At 39.6% G+C, this 19,675-nt stretch overlaps 1 protein-coding gene across 1 annotated transcript in view; it reads right to left on the bottom strand.

Annotated features, from left to right (window-relative positions):
* The window catches only part of LOC106517357 (vesicular glutamate transporter 1), a gene marked incomplete at its 5' end in the record, with an annotated part of 21,986 nt that extends 2,984 nt beyond the window's left edge, over positions 1–19,002 (bottom strand). Inside the window, 11 exon segments of the mRNA XM_014008142.1 lie at positions 2,940–3,067; positions 3,160–3,270; positions 3,931–4,063; positions 4,150–4,299; positions 5,408–5,544; positions 9,946–10,032; positions 10,334–10,421; positions 10,521–10,635; positions 10,721–10,839; positions 12,740–12,992; positions 18,860–19,002. Coding sequence (XP_013863596.1) covers positions 2,940–3,067; positions 3,160–3,270; positions 3,931–4,063; positions 4,150–4,299; positions 5,408–5,544; positions 9,946–10,032; positions 10,334–10,421; positions 10,521–10,635; positions 10,721–10,839; positions 12,740–12,992; positions 18,860–19,002 — 1,464 coding nt within the window.
* Between the last annotated feature and the right edge of the window lie 673 nt (positions 19,003–19,675).

The raw sequence follows: 19,675 nt of genomic DNA, 5'->3' as shown, positions 1-19,675 counted from the left end.
CCCCACCACCCCCCACCCCCCCAAAAAAACCTTTAAATTCTCAATTAAATGTTTATTTTCAGATCTAAAGACCCTATCTGAGTCTGTGTGGTCTCAGGGTCTAAACAAATTGGATTAAATGTGCACGTGCTGAGAAGTCTGTGAACTTTATTGACAATTACAAGATATTTTGGGAGTGCTAACATCTCTTTAAGGCAAATGGACTGAGGCTTCATCAGTGAGGAGCAAAGCTGCTAGCTACCAACATATTTTACTACGTGAAAGTCAGTCTGTGTCTTTTGGGTTGTTTTTATTTGTTAATCTGTGTTTTTGTTGTTTTATTATCTGATGTTTCATTTCCTCAATGTTTCCTATGTTGTTATTTATCAGCTCAGCTGCAAATTATTTCTCATTAGCCGTTTATTACCATTCTCTTTTCTCCACCTCCTTGCTGGATCGTTGTCACTTTCCCGGAGTTGCCCTCCGTGTCACCACCTAACTGTAAGTTCATGTTCCTGTGGCTACCTCCCTGTCTTGTGCTGAATGCGTCCCRGACCACCTACCTGAAGTTTTGACCCACTGTGGCTGGGCCGCGGGCCACCCACTCAAACTTTGTCCCTGCCAGTCCAAACCTGTGTTCTGCCGTGGTCAGGGCACAGGTCGCCTGCCCAAACTTTCACCCTGCAACAAACACTCCGGGCCATCTTTAGAGACTTGTTGGTTTATTTCCCAGGTTGCTCTGGTCGGGTTTTGGATTTTGACATTTGTGTTTTTCTGTGTATCCTCCATCCTGTCTGTGCCCCACCACCCACCATAGTTAGGTTTCTTTGGTGTTTTGTTTCACTCACTCCATCTTGTTTTCTGCCCGCTCCTTTCACCCAATTTAAACATAATTTTGGACATCATGGGTCGTCCTTGAGGCAGGGGTACTGTCATAGTCTGTGTTTTTTGGGTTGTCTTTTATTTGGTTCTCTGATGCTTCAGTTCCTCAGTGTTTCCTGTGTTATTTCACATTCAATCAGCTCAGCTGCACATCAGTTCTCTTTAACCCTAGCTCTACACAGTATTACCGGTCTCTTTTCTCCACCTCCTTGTTGGATAATTGGCCCAATTTTGCCCTTCTGACAATCTTAAGGATGCTCAGATTATAGTGATGACTCTAAATATAATCTTAGCAGATATTCCTGCCGTGGTGAGTTAAGAGTGATCTTGTCGGCTCGGAAGGACGTCAGGAAAGCTCCGGCCTCAAATCGGGGATAATCAACATGTTTGATTTTTTTGACCGATACCACAGAGTGTGTGGTGTTCGCAGCCTGTTGAATGTGACGTGTAGCCAGTCAGAAAGCAAGGTAACGTAAACATGGAGGGGATTCCAAAATATAGAGGATGTAAAAAACAGTCATGACTCACCAGAAAATCCGCTGGATGTTGTAAAAGTTGTTTTGAATTATTTTTTCTCTGTTAAAAATACTCCACAAACGATCAGCATTGTTTCTTCCTCATCTGAAATGTTTATTTACTCTGAACACACGTCTGATCTCTGGAGGTCAAGCAAGACTTTTCCTCTGACATCTAAATTCCCGCGAGGTTTTATGTCTGATGTCTGAATATTTATGAATGAAATATGCCCATGTATGGAGTGTTGTCTCTTTCCATGTGGCTGTACATTACACACCAAACCTGGGACCAAACCTGGTATATCAATGGTTTTCTATCCTCATGCGTTGAGTCTCTCAGACTTTGAAAATTGTCCGACTGTTTTAAAATCTTGCGGGGTGACCCAGCCTCAAGTGTTCTGCATCATCAGCTTTTTGTTTTGTTCAATAAAGTGTTTTATTTTCCTTTTACCTCAAATCCTCCTGTGACATTTGCCGCCTGGGTTTGATCCACCGTGCACTCTGACAGTGAATCAGATGCTACAAGCTTGTGCCACAGATAGAAGACAGGAAAATGCACATCGCATAAGGCAGCAATCTGGAGGTCAACTAGTTTGTTGGCAAAATGAGGGAACACAGAGTACAGATGACCCAGAATGAGACTTCTGCAGAACCACAACCAGTGGAATCCCCGAGCCTCCAACTGGAGAACTGGACCCTTCCTTAGCCTAAGCAGGGGACCCTACCACTCAACTGAGAATAGGAACGTAAAACCTACTCCCAGAAGAAGAAGACAGTTCACAGACTACATTGAGGACCCTAAAGAAAAAGAAGAGTAAGGTTTGGAAATGTTCACAAATCTGCAGCAACACTGGGTGGAAGATAAAGATATGGACCAAGGAGGAGATACAAAATTGGAAAAAAGAAATTATGGAAACATACTGAAAACTTTGACTTCTGGGTGGAATAAAAATTGAAACATTGAGGTTGGGATTTTAGAAATATCCTGTTGTGATGCAAAGATGATACTTATATATAGAGTATTTTTTCATTATTATTATTTACATATACTGCAGTTCTGTGTTGACACAATTTTTGTTGTGTCAAGAGAGGCTCTTAAAGGATATTTTGTGACAGATAAACTGAATTTTATGCACAGTCATATATATTATGCTTTGATCTTTAAACAGTTAGAGAATCAACAAGTCTCTATGTGCCTCGCTCCAGCAATGTAAAGATAATATTTAGTATTTCAGGCACCAGTGCTGATGTAAGGAACCTGCCCCAGGGGGCGTGACTCGGGTTTTGATAAGTATTATCAAGAGATCATGTGATTTGGGGACATTTTGTTTAGACTGCAAAGCACAGTCAGGCTTTGAGATAAAATGGAGTCTTTAGATGTGGAAAGAAACATTTAACTGAGAACTTAATCAGGTTTCAGCATTTTTGTTCCATGCTTCCAATTTGACCATTTCTTACATGACGATAAGGCACACTTTTGGACAAAATAATACCAGCAGAAATATGTATATTTTATACATTTCTGAGAACTGGAGAACACAGAGATTTAGAGTCAGTACTCACCTTATTCTTTGTCATTGCACCAACTATAAGAGGACAAACCATGCCCGACAAAGTACCCACACCGTTGGAGATACCCATGAGGATGCTAGCATACCGAGGTGCAATGTCCAGGTGGTTCACGTTGAAACCTTTTGAGAATTAAAGAATCGATTGTCAGGATCAAGGTAAAGCCTGAAAACTGTTGAAGTTTTATTGTAAAAAAAAACATGCTGCATTTCACCTGAAATGGCAAAACCAGAGAAACCCACAGCCAGAACCAGAAACGTGATGGCAACACCTTTTGTATGTGAGAATCCAACTACCAACAGGAGAGTCGCCTCCATCCCAAACCCTGGTACAAATAAAGGCACACAGTTAAAAACAAAAAATGATTTCAACCGGTCAAGTTTCATTTTCAACTGAAAAAACTACTTTATTTGTTCAGTTTAAAAGGATTTTAAGTAAAAAGTTGACTGTGCAGTTGTTTCAGGTCGCTATGATACACGAGCTGCTTCTTCATCTCACTTGAGTTTTATTATCATTCTGTAGTTCAAAAATAGCAGAAAGTCTCAGCGCTTCTGCTTCACACTTAGTCATATGTGCCTCATCTGTGGTGTTTTCAACAGCAACAACCACAAGCAGCTAACGCCATCATTAAGTAGATTCATAAGACTGAGCCGTCTAACTGAAAGGCACATGTTTAATAAAACAGACTAATAAAGTAAAAAAAAATCTCTCAGGACACTTTACACTTTTATAAATAGATGAAAACGGCTATTAAACTTCCCATTTAAGAAAGAAAGATTGTTACCACTTCTTTCAGCTGGTTGTAAAGAAAAAACATATTAAAATCTAGAAATGCAATTTTCTATTAAACTCTGCAATGATCTTCCAAATGTTTGACTTTATGGAAATAAATCACCATAATTTATGGCCCCTGCAAGCCTGCTCCAAATGCATGAAATTGTGCATGCTTGAATTTAGAAAAATTAAGATTTTGTTTCATACTTACCTCCACAATTCATAAGTTTTCTAACATTGGTGGTAGTCATAATCTGGTTGGAGCGTAAAAAGTCAGCGATTTGGCCCCCAATGGGCACGATGATGGTCATAACCAGATGGGGCAGAGCTGAAAGTATGCCCACCTAGATGTGTGTGAGAGAGAAGATCTGTCATTACCAGTACAAACGAGGAGAGGCTGTGTCAGTGACTAACTTCATTTTAAAGTTACCTTGCTGATCTCAAACCCAAACACCTCCTCAAAGTACGCCGGCTGGCTGATGAGAAGCAGGTAGAATGTCCAGCTTCTGCAGAAGTTGGCAACAATAATGGCGTAGACAGGCATGGAGGTGAAGAAGGCCCTCCATGGCGTGTTAAATTTCTGCAACACAAAAATAGTTCAAGAACTGTATGCATTTACACTATTTACTGTTTTGTACTTTTTTTGCCTGAACAACTAATATTTTGTGATTTTTGTGGAAGTGGCTTTTGTAAAGTGTCTACTTTTTAAAGTATTTAACTTGATTAACAAATGTTTGCTTCAGTTCTTTCCAAAAGATTGTAACAGCATTTTGTTACTTTGGCTTCTAGTTTACTATTTGACATTGTTGCTAACGCTTTGCTAGTTTTAGTTACCTTTTTGCTACTTTTAGCTAGTGTTTTTTTTAATCTATAACTAGCTAGTGTGTGAATAGGTAAATGTCTTTAAGTGTAAAGCACTTTGGAGATGAACAGGACTTGATAAAGCGCTACATAAGTTCAGTCTAAAATTGCTTTTTTAAGCTTTTAGCTAGTCATTTGCTGCATTATGACTTCTCACTACCATTTTACTTTCAGATTTTTTGTTAGCTTTTTTACCATTTTTATCAAGCATTTGGCTTTTATCTTGCCTTTTGTTATTTTTAACTAAGGTTTTGCTACTTTCGTTTTAGCTAGCATTCTGTTTATGTTAGCTTTTAGCTATTTTTGTTACTAGTTAGTGCAACGTCAGTCAGCACTCTGTAGACTTCATAATAAAAGGAAATGCAATTTCTCTACTTTTGTATTGATTTTTTTGCAAAAAATTTGATTTTCCCAGTTTTTATGATTAAAATCTTTTTTCTTTTTTTTTTTTTTTTGGATTTTTATGTCAACAAATTATCATCAGAAACTAAAACTGATGTGAAAGAAGGCACAGGGCATCAACACTGTTGCTGGGCTGCTAACAGGAACTACTGATTAATTTAAGCTCTGTCATGTTTCTAAATCTGTCAAGGTGTGGCCAACTGTTTTGTTTTATTTGACTCATCGTGTCCTTCTGCACAACCTCTACATTCTTTATTCAAATCTACATTTGACAAAATCTTTAACCGTTTAAAAGACATCAGCCACAACACCAGCATTATGAGCTTTTGCAGTATTTCCATATTTGCTTTCTGTACATCATCGAGTGTTTTACGATTCATCACCTGATTTTTTTTAAAACCAAATCCTACTCCATCTACACTGACCGATATTGAGTGTTGGGCCGACTCGCCGATGCTCTCCTCAATATATTTTCTCTCCTCCTCAGTGATGGTGGGGTGGGCCGCCGGACTCTCGTAAGAAACCAGGATCCAGAAGCAGTACCAGAGGACACCAAAACTTCCTGGTGTTAAAAGAAAAAAGCTGCAATTGAGTTCAAACTAAAGGAAACGGCAAAAAGAAATAATGCCACTTTTTTCATATGAACTATACAGTATACAGAGGGTAAAATAAGTATTGAACGTCACCATTTTTCTCAGTAAATATATTACTAGAGGTGCTAATGACATGAAATTTTCACCAGATGTCGGTAACAACCCAAGTGATCCATACATACAAAGAAATCAAACATAAATGTCCAGAGATGAAGTTATTTGTAATAATGTGAAATGGCACAGGGAAAAAGTATTGAACACATGAAGAAAGGGAGGTGTAAAAAGGTATGGAAAGACAAGACACCAGCTGAACTCTCTCAGTAATTAGAAAGCAAGCCTGCCCCTTGTCAGTGCAAGTTAATCTCAGCTGGTTCAGTCCCAAATGATGGCCAGGTATCACACAAGAACCATCTGATGATGGGTAAAAGTAAAGAGCTCTCTCAAGACCTTCACAACCTTRTTGTTGCAAAGCATAATGATGGCATCGGTTACAGAAGAATGTCTAAACTTCTGAAGGTTCCAGTGAGCACTGTTGGGGCCATAATTCAGAAGTGGAAAGAACATTATTTCACCATAAACCGACCACGACCAGGTGCTCCTCACAAGATTTCTGACAGAGGAGTGAAAAGAATTATCAGAAGAGTTGTCCAAGAGCCAAGGACCACTTGTGGAGAGCTTCAGAAAGACCTGGAATTAGCAGGTACGTTTGTTTCAAAGAAAACAATAAGTAATGCACTGAACCACCATGGCCTGTATGCACGCTCACCACGCAAGACTCCACTGCTGAAGAAACAGCATGTTGAAGCTCCTTTAAAGTTTGCTGCACAACATTTAAACAAGCCTGTGTAATACTGGGAGAATATAGTCTGGTCAGATGAGACCAACATTGAACTGTTTGGATGCCAGAATACACATCATGTTTGGAGGTCAAATGGCACTGCACATCAGCCCAAAAACACCATACCAACAGTGAAGTTTGGAGGTGGGAACATCATGGTGTGGGGCTGTTTTTCAGCATATGGTACTGGCAAACTTCAAATAATTGTAGGAAGGATGAGTGGAAAAATGTACAGAGACATTCTTGATAAAAATCTGCTTCCATCTACCAGGATGATGAAGATGAAACGTGGCTGGACATTTCAGCAAGACAATGAGCCCAAACACAAAGCCAAGGAAACTCTCAGTTGGTTTCAGAGAAAGAAACTAAAGCTGCTGGAATGGCCCAGCCAATCACCTGACCTGAATCCAACAGAAAATCTATGGAAAGAACTAAAGATCAGAGTTCAGAGAAGAGGTCCACGAAACCTTCAAGATTTAAAGACTTTGTGTGGAAGATTGGGCCAAAATCACACCTGAGCAATGCATGCCACTAGTTTCTCCATACAGGAGGCGTCTTGAAGCTGTCATTGACAACAAAGGCTTTTGTACAAAGTATTAGATAAAWTTCAGTAAGTGTGTTCAATACTTTTTCCCTGTGCCATTCCACATTATTACAAATAACTTCATTTCTGGACATTTATGSTTTGATTTCTTTGTATGTATGGATCACTTGAGTTGTTACCGACATCTGGTGAAAATTTCATGTCATTAGCACCTCTAGTAATATATTTACTGAGAAAAATGGTGACGTGTTCAATACTTATTTTACCCDCTGTATTTTTAGGGTCTCATTGTCTTTTTAGTCAGTRTTTTATCACTTGTTTTGATCATGCTTTGTCATTAGGGGGGAAAGTGAGGTACATCCTGGACAGGTTGCCAGTTTACCCCATTGCCAACACAAAAACAAATAAATTATATGTAAATAAATGGCTGTCGAGTTGTATTTTTTTATTTGCTATCATTTACAAAATGATCATTATCATCAAAGTTTGCATAATCGTCCCAAACCATAATACTACCACTGTCAAATTTTCCAGCTTATATACAGCTCTTATGTTTCAGTGCTGTTTTCTTATTTTAAAATACACTCCTGATCAAAATGTTGAGACCAGCTGAAAATGGCAAGAATTCACATTTTGCACTGTTGGGTCATGAGAAGGTTTTAATTAGAGCTTCCAAATACAAAAAGAAGAAATGGGAGTGAGACAAAAAAAAACACATCTGAGTAAACATTTTATATTTATGGATCTTTAACAACCATTTAGCTGAATTAGACTGTTTATCAGCTGATCAAAGGTTTAAGATCACAGCATGTAAAAGCACAGATCTTTGCAAAAATGGGGATTCATTGTCATTTTCTGTCAGGTAGTCACAGGGCTGTGACCTCCTGATGGCAAACACAAAAAAAGCTTTCTCTCTTTGATTGTTGACCTGCAAAAGCAAGGTCTCTCGCTGCGTGCCGTTGCTGCTGAGGTTGGACACATAAAAAYGGTCCTTTTAAACTTCTTAAAGGATCCTGAGAGTTACCGAACAAAAAAAAGTCAAGTCGTAGACCCAGAAAAGATTTCACCAGCCCTGAGCCGGAGGATCTGATTAGCCGTCTGTCAAGACATGGAATGATCCTCGGCACAAATTAAGCTCGTCACTGGTCCCTACTGCAGTCCCATGACCATCAAACGGCATCTGTGACAGAAGGGTTTKAAGAWCAGAAAACATCTTGGAAGGTCTCGTTTCCTTCAACGGCACAAAATTGCCCATTCGGAGTTTGCATGAGAGCACCAGACGTGGGCCATTGAAAGGTGGAAGAAAGTTTTATTCTCTAATGAGAAAAAATTTAACCTTGATGGTCCTGATTTTTTTCCAACATCACTGGTATGACAAGAAGATCCCACCTGAGAGGTTTTCTACACGGCACAGTGGAGGGGCCACCATCGTGATCTGGGGGGGCTTTTTCCTTCAAAGAACAATGGAGCTTCAGGTGTAGAGGCGTCACTCAGCAGCTGGCTCTGTGGAGATGTTGCAGGGGGTCTCCCTCATGGCTGAAGGCCCTCGTCTGTGTGATAATGACAGGTTTTTCAACAGGACAACGCTGCTGTTCATGATGCCCGCCTGAAGAAGACTTCTTCCAGAGAAACAACAAAACTCTTTTGGACCATCCTGTGTGTTCTCCTGATCTAAATCCAACTGAGATTGGATTTAGACTGGGGTTGGATGGCAGGGGAAGTTTACAAAAAATGGACACCAGTTCCAGACAGTGGATGTCCTCCATGAAACCATCTTCACCACTTGGAGTAACACTCCCTCTAGCCTCCTGGAAACACTAGCATCAAGCAAGCTGAAACAATTTTTTGAGGTGATTAATAAAGAATGGTGCCTTTACTCATTACTGAGTTCTTTTTATTTTATTTTATTTTTTCAAATTGCATCTTTTTTTTCCTTTTGGTGTGTAGGATGTGTGTTTGTTTTTAGATATAGTCTAAAACTTTTGATCAGATTAGGAACAGCCCACTTGCAGTTTAATACTTGTATGCAATAAAATGCTTACTCAGACGGGTTTTTTTTTGTCTCACTCCCATTTCTTCTTTTTTCATTTCAAAGCTCTACTTAGAACCTTCTTATGATCTAACTGTTCAAAATGTGAATTCTTGACATTTTTCAACTGGTCTTAAAAAGTGTGATCTGTAGAGTTTGTTATTTACTGGTTTGGTTACACATAAATAGATACAATAAGTTAAATGAGTACAACAGTTTAATGAATTTATGTTTGTTGAACTGGGTTATGAAAGAATATCTTACTAGTAGGAAGCAAGAAGACACTAAGAAATGGATAACACAGGAGAAGCCAACCCTGATCGCTTGGACAGAGGTGACAATGGACATTTACAGAATGGAGGAGATTTCTGCTATCGTAAACCACAAACTGGATTTGTTTGACTTACACTGGAAAAAATGGGTTCAATATATGACATGTCAGAGGCCTAATGTAGGATTGTAAAGAATATAATATAATTTCACCCCCCCCCCCCGAGTGTTCTGTTAAGATCATTTTGTTTTTGCACTGATGTTAAAATGGATGTTGTGTATTTGGAACAATTACATTTAAGACATGTAAAAACACTATGAATTTTGTAAAATGTGTACCACAGTATCACAAATTCTGCAACATTTACAAACTTCAAAGCTTCTACCATCCGTGAGAACTCTTCTGTTCCTATTTGCTGGTGGGTTTTTTATTTTTATTTTTAAGTTTCAGTTTTACTCAGCTGCTGTTGTTTTACTGTAAAGCGTGTGCCTGTATGTGTACGAGTATTTTCAATCTTTAATTGTTCAACTGCTTTGTACAAAGCGCTGTATCATCAATAATAAATATATGCGATTTCATTTAAATGAGGCCTGAAAATCTTGCAGTATTTGTATTATTCACTCAGCTTGGATCATTTTAATGAGGACTTGTTAAAAGTGTGTGCTTGTGAGGCTCGGGTGTGTTTTACCGTAGACGTAGAAGACAGATGACCATCCTGAATACTGGACCAGGATTCCAGCTAGAGGCATGGCAATCACAGCCCCTGCATAAGAACCTGAAAAAAACAATATAATCTGGATTAAATTCAGATGTAGGATATTTAATTTCACCCTCAAATAAATCACCTAACTTTCCTGGCTTTCAAATGCCACAAAAATAGATTTTAAGAAGCTGCAAGAAATAAAATTTGACATGTATGGATGAAACATAAACACAACTCTTATGGAATTATCAAAACTGTTCACAAGTTGTTTTCTAATAAAGCACTTCCCTATCAAACATCTGAGCTCTAACTGTGGCCATATTAGGGAGCTTTTTTTTTTAAAGAGAACTAGAGGAACTTAGACCAAACTCACCACAGAATGCTGTTGTGGCCAGTCGACTTCTCTCGAGAGGAGGTGCCCATTTTGCCCAAATACCATGACAGGCTGGATATGAAACCCCCTACAGGACAGGGTTGGAATTGAACCCATTAAAAAACTGCACCGAGTGTTTTGTTTAGGGGTTTGTCAACAGAAACAGCTAAAGAGAAGAGTAGCGTACCTCTACAAGCCCTTGGAACACCCTGACGAGGATAACACAGCCGAAGTGGACCCGAGCTGCTGAGGGGATGAGCATGTTCAGGCAAGAAGTGGCCACTACAGCAAACCCAAAAACTCTGCAAAAAAAAAATAGGAAGTGGTAAAGGTTAGATGTTAGTTAACACCTGAAATTTTCACATTTCAAAAAGAAGATAAACTGACCTGTTTGCTGCAAACTTTTGGCAGATGAACCCTCCTGGGATTTGGGTGACGATGTATCCCCAGAAGAAGGAACCGTGGATCATTCCCACTGTTTCTGGGTTCCAGCTGAACTGTGCTTCCTGTCAGGACAAAAAATAAAAAAATTTAATAATAAAAATTAAAAAGAAGCTAAAAATATGTATTTTATTTTTTTATTTAACGTTTATTTCAAAAGGCAAAACATTAAGAACAGTTTCTTATCTACAATGTTTTTTTTAACTCCCTCTGAAAAGAACACAGGTTACGATTAATAAAGTATAACATACAGCTTTTAATGCTGGACTGAAAGTGAAAAAGGCAGCAAACCAGATAAATTAAATCAGGAAAGGTCCAACACTGACACCTAATGAAGAATCACTGGTATATGTTTTATTTTCTTTTATCAGGAAAGATTTAATGAGAGAAATAAACTGTTCTTTCAGGGAATCCAGATCAAGATGGCAGCATGAATACAAATTAAGAACAATTTATAAAAGCACTTCTCCATATCTTCTAACTGTGTGAGCTTCACTGTGTTTGCTCCTCACCTGTTCTTCATTTGTCATTAAAACATTCAGAACAAATTCTCAGAATTCACTGATCCGAAGCTAAATTACTGTTCTTGTTCATGAATGAGGGAAGAATGGAGTTAGAGGTGGATGCTGTACTGATTTGTCATGGTGAAGCGAGAGCTGAGCCAAAAGATGAAGTTCTCACTTTACCGTTGGGTCTAGATTCCTACCCTCATCTATGGTCATGAGTTTTGGGTAATGACCAAAAGAACGAGATTGCGGATACAAGCGGCCAAAATGAGTTTCCTCTGCAGGGTGTCTGGRCTCTCCCTTAGAGATAGGGTGAGAAGCTCTGTCAAYCGGGAGGGACTCAGAGTAGAGCCGCTGCTCCTCCACGTCGAGAGGAGCCAGTTGAGGTGGTTCATCTGGTTAGGATGTCTCCTGGACACCTCCCTGGTGAGGTGTTCCGGGCACGTCCCACTGTGTGGAGACCCAGAGGTAGGCCCAGGACACGCTGGAGGGACTATGTTTCTCAGCTGGCCTGGGAACACCTTGGGATTCCCCCGGATGAGCTGGCCCAAGTGTCTGGGGAGAGGGAGGTCTGGGTCTCTCTGCTTAGGCTGCTGCCCCCAAGACCTGACCCCAGATAAGCGGAAAATGGATGGATGTTTTTTCCGTGGTTCCTGTTTAACCTTAATTTAGGGTTCATTTTGTTTAATTAATTAGTTTAGCTTCTCCACAAGGAATTTTTTTAGCTTTGCTTTTATTCAGTTAATTGAAAAAGAAAATGACAGAACAAACTTTCATTTTTTATTCTCTGTTTGGTCTGTTCTGTATGTGAATTCTTCATCTTCATCACTGCCTGTGACAACATCCATCATGTGTTTGTTTGAGCTGCTAGTTTCCCTCTCCACTATCAAGAAATCAACATTAATAGTTTAGTTGTTGTGAAGTGACGTTCTGTGGAAAGTTCTTAAAGGGCAGTGCATTATGCAAAATTGATTTTTTTAAGTTTTATATCATTTTATGATGTCATTCCTAAAACATATCCAGAGCGCTTCTTTGACTCACTCATGCATGTGTGAGAAATCCTGCAGTCTCCTGTGTTAGCCATGTGGAGCTGCCTAATCGTTGGCTGGTACAAAGCACCGCCTATTTAGACAAAGCTCCTCCCTGGAGCTCAGTCCCCAGCTGAGACTCTTTTTTAACAAAAAATACAATGTTCCCATACAAGAACAAGATTTGTGGTCTGCATTTCACCCATCACATGTGAAAATCGGGCCGGGGAGCAGTTGGGGGTTGGGTGTAATACCCCCTTTAAAGTATTAATCTTCCTTGTTGTAGATTTCTTGTTGAATGACCTTGATTTGGAGAAAAGGAGTTAAATTTAGACTGTATTGATAATTTTGTTTTAAGAGGCTTGTATTGTAGCTCCTCTTTTGGCCTTTTGTTTTTTTTCTTTTGCTGCCTTAATATTGTTTCCACTCACCACTAAGACCTTCTTGTTGTCTCTGATGATAGTGTGGCTGTTGACCATGCTGACGATGGCCACGCCCAGGTTACATCTGATACCAAAGGAGATGCAGAACCCAATGCCAGAGAGGATGGCGATGATGTAGCGCCTGGGCAGGCCGAAGCATGTGCAGTCCACCACGGGCATCTCCTTCTCCTGCACCAGCTCTGGCCGGCCCTCCGCCGACAGCTCGATGGTTTCTCCATTTTCCTGCTTTTTCTCAATCGCTCTGCAACGAAGCAAAGGGAGAGTTTTTGGAACAACTGAGTGAATTTAAAACAGTTTTTAACACCCATGTATGTTTCCGAGTGAGGCTCATGGATTTAGACATCAGACTGTCTTCCATCAACACAGGCATCTGCTAGCCTCCGTTTATAAGGGCTTGCAGGGAGAAGCTTTGACTTTGACAGTCATTTATTAAACATAATGTGTGCAGTGCAGAGCTCTAAGATCAGACTGGAACAGTGTGGGTCCACATTATGTAGAACAGAGTTACCAGGCAAACTGAGTCTATTCACCAAAGAAATCCAGCTCAGAGCTTTTAAACTACACTCTTATACCAGACAGCTGTTTGTATTATCGTCTGAACATGAGCAATCTGATGCAATACAAAATAAATAAACAGTAAAATAAAATTGGGATTTAAAAGCTAGGACAATTTCTATACAGGTCAATAAATTGTACTTTTGTTCTTTTATCCCAAGGCCCCAACCCTTTATTGCTACAGCTAACACATTTCACATAACACATAACACATTTCCACAGTCGTGAGAAGTAGGGGTGCTGGGTGTGCATGGAGGATGCAAGAAGACACACATGTTCAAATAGGCAGTTCAAGAATTAATGAACAAACTAATTTTGTTAGTGCAGTTTATGTTTAAATTTTGAGATTACTGAGTTTTATAAATCTGATACACATTTATTGCATGTTTACAGTTAATGTTTGTTCATAAAAAAGTGTTTTTATTGTCTATATTCATATAAGACAACATGCACTTTCAGTGTGCATTTTACTTCATGTATTTAGTGTGAAGATATTCTTCCTCTGGGAGCTAACGCTACAAATTCACACGTTTACAGCAACACATACCTGAAACCCATTCCCACAGCTTTAGGGACTAAGGCAGCTATACTGCCTAAAATCCTTACGTGAACCCTATGTACATATTGCTTACAATTTGATGTTTAAATTGCATAAGACCACCCAGATAAAATAAAAGATTAAAATTGCTGCAAGTGGTTCAGATGCATCTGGTCTTCATATGTTAATGTTTAACGGTTTCTCTTGTGTTTTAAGTAGAAGACAAGTTAAATATACTGCTCAAAAAAATAAAGGGAACACTCAAACAACGCACGCTAAGTCCAAGTAAATCAAACTTTTGTGAAGCACATTCAACTCTGTACAGAACAAAGTACTCAATGCGAATATTTCATTGATTAAGATCGGGAGTTAGCGTGCGTTGTTTAAGTGTTCCCTTTATTTTTTTGAGCAGTGTAGATCGTTCACTCCACTTTTGAAAGGAAACAGCTATAAATATGAAGTCAGATACACTCAAAAATTGGATTGTTGGATTTCCTTAATCACGTTATATCAACAATTTCCACTCAAGTGTAAAGCAACTTATACTTTTTCTTTAAAAATAAACGTAAAAGTTGCTTTACGCTTAATCAGCTCAGTTGAGTGGAAATTACTGATATATCTTGGTTAAGAAAATCCAATTAGGTTTTTTTAATGAGTTAATGAGAATTTGGATGTTTGCACTCTGATGGGATTTAGGAGAAATCCAAAAGTCATATAGCAGAGAGAGACACACACACGGTGAAAGAGGACAAAAATGTCTGTTTTCATGTTTACATTGTTTAAGATGTGTAAATACTGCAAAGATAATAGGAGCACAAATTCAAACTCTTTAGTTTACAAAAGTTCTGTTAGACAGCTCAAAGACTGGTGTGGTAAAAGTCTCTGATGCAAATCAAAAATTGTGAAAGAAACAAATAGTAAGAAACTGAGGTTTCTCAATGCTTCTGCACGAACTCACCTTTGATGATCTAAGGAAGGAAATTGTTTTGTTGGTCTCTATCATCACCAAAATCTTTTTCTTTAAGCACTTCTACAGCGAGGTTTTGGCTTTCTTGTTCTTCCTCCTGTGCATCCACATAAATGAGCCTGACTGAAACATCTTAAGTTACACAATGATGTGTTCCTGTCAACAATCTGCATGGGGCTTTCATCCAAACCTTCAACAGTAAGCCGAGTGGAAAATTWAAAAAAAAAAAGCTCCATAAATATAAAGCGTGCTCTCTCTCTGAGTGTGCTTACAGTGGCTCCAGCAGTGATCAAGTATTGATGATCCTGTAGGTTAAATTATTAATAGGCTTTCTCTGACTCTCAGTCTATTTTGGTCTGGGCGGGTCGCTCTTCCTTTTCTGTCTCCTCCTCATCTTCASYCTGCCTCTTACCAGCAGCTCCCCTSACTCCCCCATCAATTCGCACAACATTCGCAACATTTGTTTCTTCTCCAACACCAATTTATCTCCTGGTTTCTAGAGAACGTGTGCGTTTTCTTCTTATTTTTGATCATTTGCCTGCAAATATGCTGCTGTGGTAAACCTTTAACCTTATATTTTTTATTACAGGTTACAGAAAAGGTCTAAATAAAGATATTTTAGAGCATTTTAAGGAAACAAGAAACAGGCACCACTTTGTTGAGTCRTGATATTTGAGAATCTCCTGCTCAGAAGAGCTGTTTTGTTTTTCAAGGTTAATCTCTTTAATTTATAGTCAAAGACAAACGATCTGAGAAAGTCAGAGTTGGTTTAGCAGCTTGGAATAATTAATTAGATAAGAAAAACAAATAACTTGTGGAAATTGTTTGAATCAAAATGGTACGTGACAGGGGGATCACAAGAACACAAATACACCATGGAAATTAAATCTTCTATTTTCTTAAACGTGTTGACGTAAAGTAAATAATAACAATACATTAAAGCTACAATTATTGGAAACTTTTGATAGATTTTACGAAATGTGTCTCCAAAAAAAAGGAGCTTAAAGTCAATTAATAACACCACCACATATCCAAACAAAAAGGCAAAAATCGCTGTGAATCCGACAGATACAGCGGGTAAAATAAGTATTGAACACGTCACCATTTTTCTCAGTAAATATATTACTAGAGGTGCTAATGACATGAAATTTTCACCAGATGTCGGTAACAACCCAAGTGATCCATACATACAAAGAAATCAAACCATAAATGTCCAGAAATGAAGTTATTTGTAATAATGTGGAATGGCACAGGGAAAAAGTATTGAACACATGAAGAAAGGGAGGTGTAAAAAGGCATGGAAAGCCAAGACACCAGCTGAACTCTCTCAGTAATTAGAAAGCAAGCCTGCCCCTTGTCAGTGCAAGTTAATATCAGCTGGTTSAGTCCCAAATGATGGCCAGGTATCACACAAGAACCATCTGATGATGGGTAAAAGTAAAGAGCTCTCTCAAGACCTTCACAACCTTATTGTTGCAAAGCATAATGATGGCATCGGTTACAGAAGAATGTCTAAACTTCTGAAKGTTCCAGTGAGCACTGTTGGGGCCATAATTCAGAAGTGGAAAGAACATCATTTCACCATAAACCGACCACGACCAGGTGCTCCTCACAAGATTTCTGACAGAGGAGTGAAAAGAATTATCAGAAGAGTTGTCCAAGAGCCAAGGACCACTTGTGGAGAGCTTCAGAAAGACCTGGAATTAGCAGGTACGATTGTTTCAAAGAAAACAATAAGTAATGCACTGAACCACCATGGCCTGTATGCACGCTCACCACGCAAGACTCCACTGCTGAAGAAACAGCATGTTGAAGCTCCTTTAAAGTTTGCTGCACAACATTTAAACAAGCCTGTGTAATACTGGGAGAATATAGTCTGGTCAGATGAGACCAACATTGAACTGTTTGGATGCCAGAATACACATCATGTTTGGAGGTCAAATGGCACTGCACATCAGCCCAAAAACACCATACCAACAGTGAAGTTTGGAGGTGGGAACATCATGGTGTGGGGCTGTTTTTCAGCATATGGTACTGGCAAACTTCAAATAAHAGAAGGAAGGATGAGTGGAAAAATGTACAGAGACATTCTTGATAAAAATCTGCTTCCATCTACCAGGATGATGAAGATGAAACGTGGCTGGACATTTCAGCAAGACAATGAGCCCAAACACAAAGCCAAGGAAACTCTCAGTTGGTTTCAGAGAAAGAAACTAAAGCTGCTGGAATGGCCCAGCCAATCACCTGACCTGAATCCAACAGAAAATCTATGGAAAGAACTAAAGATCAGAGTTCATAGAAGAGGTCCACGAAACCTTCAAGATTTGAAGACTGTTTGTGTGGAAGAATGGGCCAAAATCACACCTGAGCAATGCATGCCACTAGTTTCTCCATACAGGAGGAGTCTTGAAGCTGTCATTGACAACAAAGGCTTTTGTACAAAGTATTAGATAAATTTCAGTAAGTGTGTTCAATACTTTTTCCCTGTGCCATTCCATATTATTACAAATAACTTCATTTCTGGACATTTATGGTTTGATTTCTTTGTATGTATGGATCACTTGGGTTGTTACCGACATCTGGTGAAAATTTCATGTCATTAGCACCTCTAGTAATATATTTACTGAGAAAAATGGTGACGTGTTCAATACTTATTTTACCCGCTGTATTGTGCTAAATTCTGGTGTGGTAGTAGCTGAAGGTCATTTCTAACAGACCAGCAAAACCAGGTGAGACTTCACACCTTTTCAGGAGATCAGAACATTATTTTGAAGCATCGCCGTCATTTCTCAACATAAGCATCATGATGTGTTTTTTTTGTTTGTTTTATTGTGTGTATTAATGTATTGTGGTTCCTGGGTTTAGTCTTTTTTATGTTTTCATTTTCCCTGTGTGCCATTATTTCATCTGCCCTCAGTAAGTTGACTTTTAGACCAAAACTCTGGCAATAAAGGGGTGATAAGGAACGATATAACTCCAAGGAATAACAGATTGAAAGAGTGTTGCTCGCAGAGGACAGGAAGTGGTCGGTGAAACTTTACACACAGAAGCAGAGGGAACACCTCATTGGCACGTGCACTCAACAGAAAACCACAGCTTACAGCTTTCTGCCATGGGGCCGAGTGGACTAATCCAGGTGCCCTATACGGTGGAAGAGGAAAGGGGGAAGGAACGTGGTGACGAATTACCGGGCTACTTATGGTGTGTGTGAGAGAGAGGGTGGGGTGGCCCAGGTGAACATCCTGCAGGGATTTACGCAGGCCGACAGCTTGAAGAAGAGAGAGGCTATTTGTGGAGAGGATTTAAGTGTTCAGACCGTGCATCAAATCCCAGCAGAGAAGAAGGGTCCATCAATACATCCTCCTTCTCAGATCACTTCCTCACTGATCAGACTGACTGCACAGCAAGGAAACCTTAACAATTTTTGAGCCATTTTGCCACTTCCATCTGTATCTTCCTTTGTTTTTCCACAATTATTCATGTAGCTGGAAAAAGAACAAGAAAACTTTAAAATGATAACATTTGACTAAAATAAGTCTCTTCCTATAAGCAGTAATACCAGGTGTGACCTGATTTACTCTCAATTTGTTTTAAAGCGACTTTAGAGAAAAACATTTTGTTCTTTGTTTGTTCTAAGGTTAAATCTGGAACACAATGCTGTTTTCAGAGACAACCCCCCCAAAACACTGAACCGACACAAGAGCTTTGTAGCTCATAAATATAAAAGAACAGCGGAAAACTGATCCAAAATATTGATCCAGGCTTCATCTTACACTGATCGGACACTTCGTCCTAAAAATCTGGTTTCGTTTGGTCCTTTTGTGTCCAGGAAGCAACTCAGGATAATTTCACATCTACTAAAGACTTGAGCTTTATTGTTTTTTTTTAAATGCTAATATTTCTTACAATCCAACCCATGAAGTTAGTTATTTATTGTTTGGGTTTTACAGATCCAGATGTGGCAGATTACCCTGAGAACATGATCTTCTCACAGATAAAGAAACAAATTCACCTTCACTTCATGCAACAGAACATTGAGATTACATACCCGTAGATTTTCCCGAGAGTCTTGGCTGCCACGGCCTTGAACCTGTCCGGCCGGATCTCCATCCTCACGATTCCAGAACCGGACCAATGTGGACTCCTTGCGCGCCCCCTGTCCGAGCGCACAGCCTTCTCCTCTGCTTTCTCCTTATTTTTTACTCATAAAAAAAGCGCATTCAGCTGGTTCCAGGAATTCCAGTGCCTTTCAACTACCTGTGATAAACCGAAACAACATTTTCAGTCCCACTTTGCCCGAATCCTGATTGGTTCTGATGGACTTCCTGCGCTGCGTAAAAACAAGGGGTTCAGGAAGAGAAAAGGCGCTGTGGGTAAAGTTTGGGCCGACCGGTGCCGCTAGTGTCTCTGGCCTTGGTCCTGAAAAGAGATTACATCTGCCGGCGCGCTAATCTGCCCCCGGTGTGTGGAGTGGAAGCGTGTCACTTCCTTTCCACGCAGTCCAGCACGCGCTGTTTTAAGCGCTGCGGGCTATTCTGGGAGCCTTGAATGGAGAGAGTCCGGGTAAAGCTTTCCGACGCGTCTTAACACAACTCCCGCTAAACTGATGATTCTTTCCTGGTTTTATGTGCGAGGATAATGACGTCCTGGAAAACCCCCATTGCATTTCTTACATTAATGCGTGTCGCCCGCCACCTTTTATAGTTTGATTTCCTTTTGAGAAGTACTGGAGTTGGTCAGACTGCGCAATCTGTTTGGAATGACTCCCAGCTATGAAATCTAAGCTCAGTTTCTACAAAGCTGACTGAGTTCGAGCCTTTGTGTGTGTGTGTGTGTGTGTGTGTGTGTGTGTGTGTGTGTGTGT

Source organism: Austrofundulus limnaeus, unplaced genomic scaffold (assembly GCF_001266775.1).
Source record: "Austrofundulus limnaeus strain Quisiro unplaced genomic scaffold, Austrofundulus_limnaeus-1.0 Scaffold48, whole genome shotgun sequence".
NCBI lineage: Eukaryota > Metazoa > Chordata > Actinopteri > Cyprinodontiformes > Rivulidae > Austrofundulus > Austrofundulus limnaeus.
This window is presented reverse-complemented; position numbering and strand designations above follow the sequence as displayed.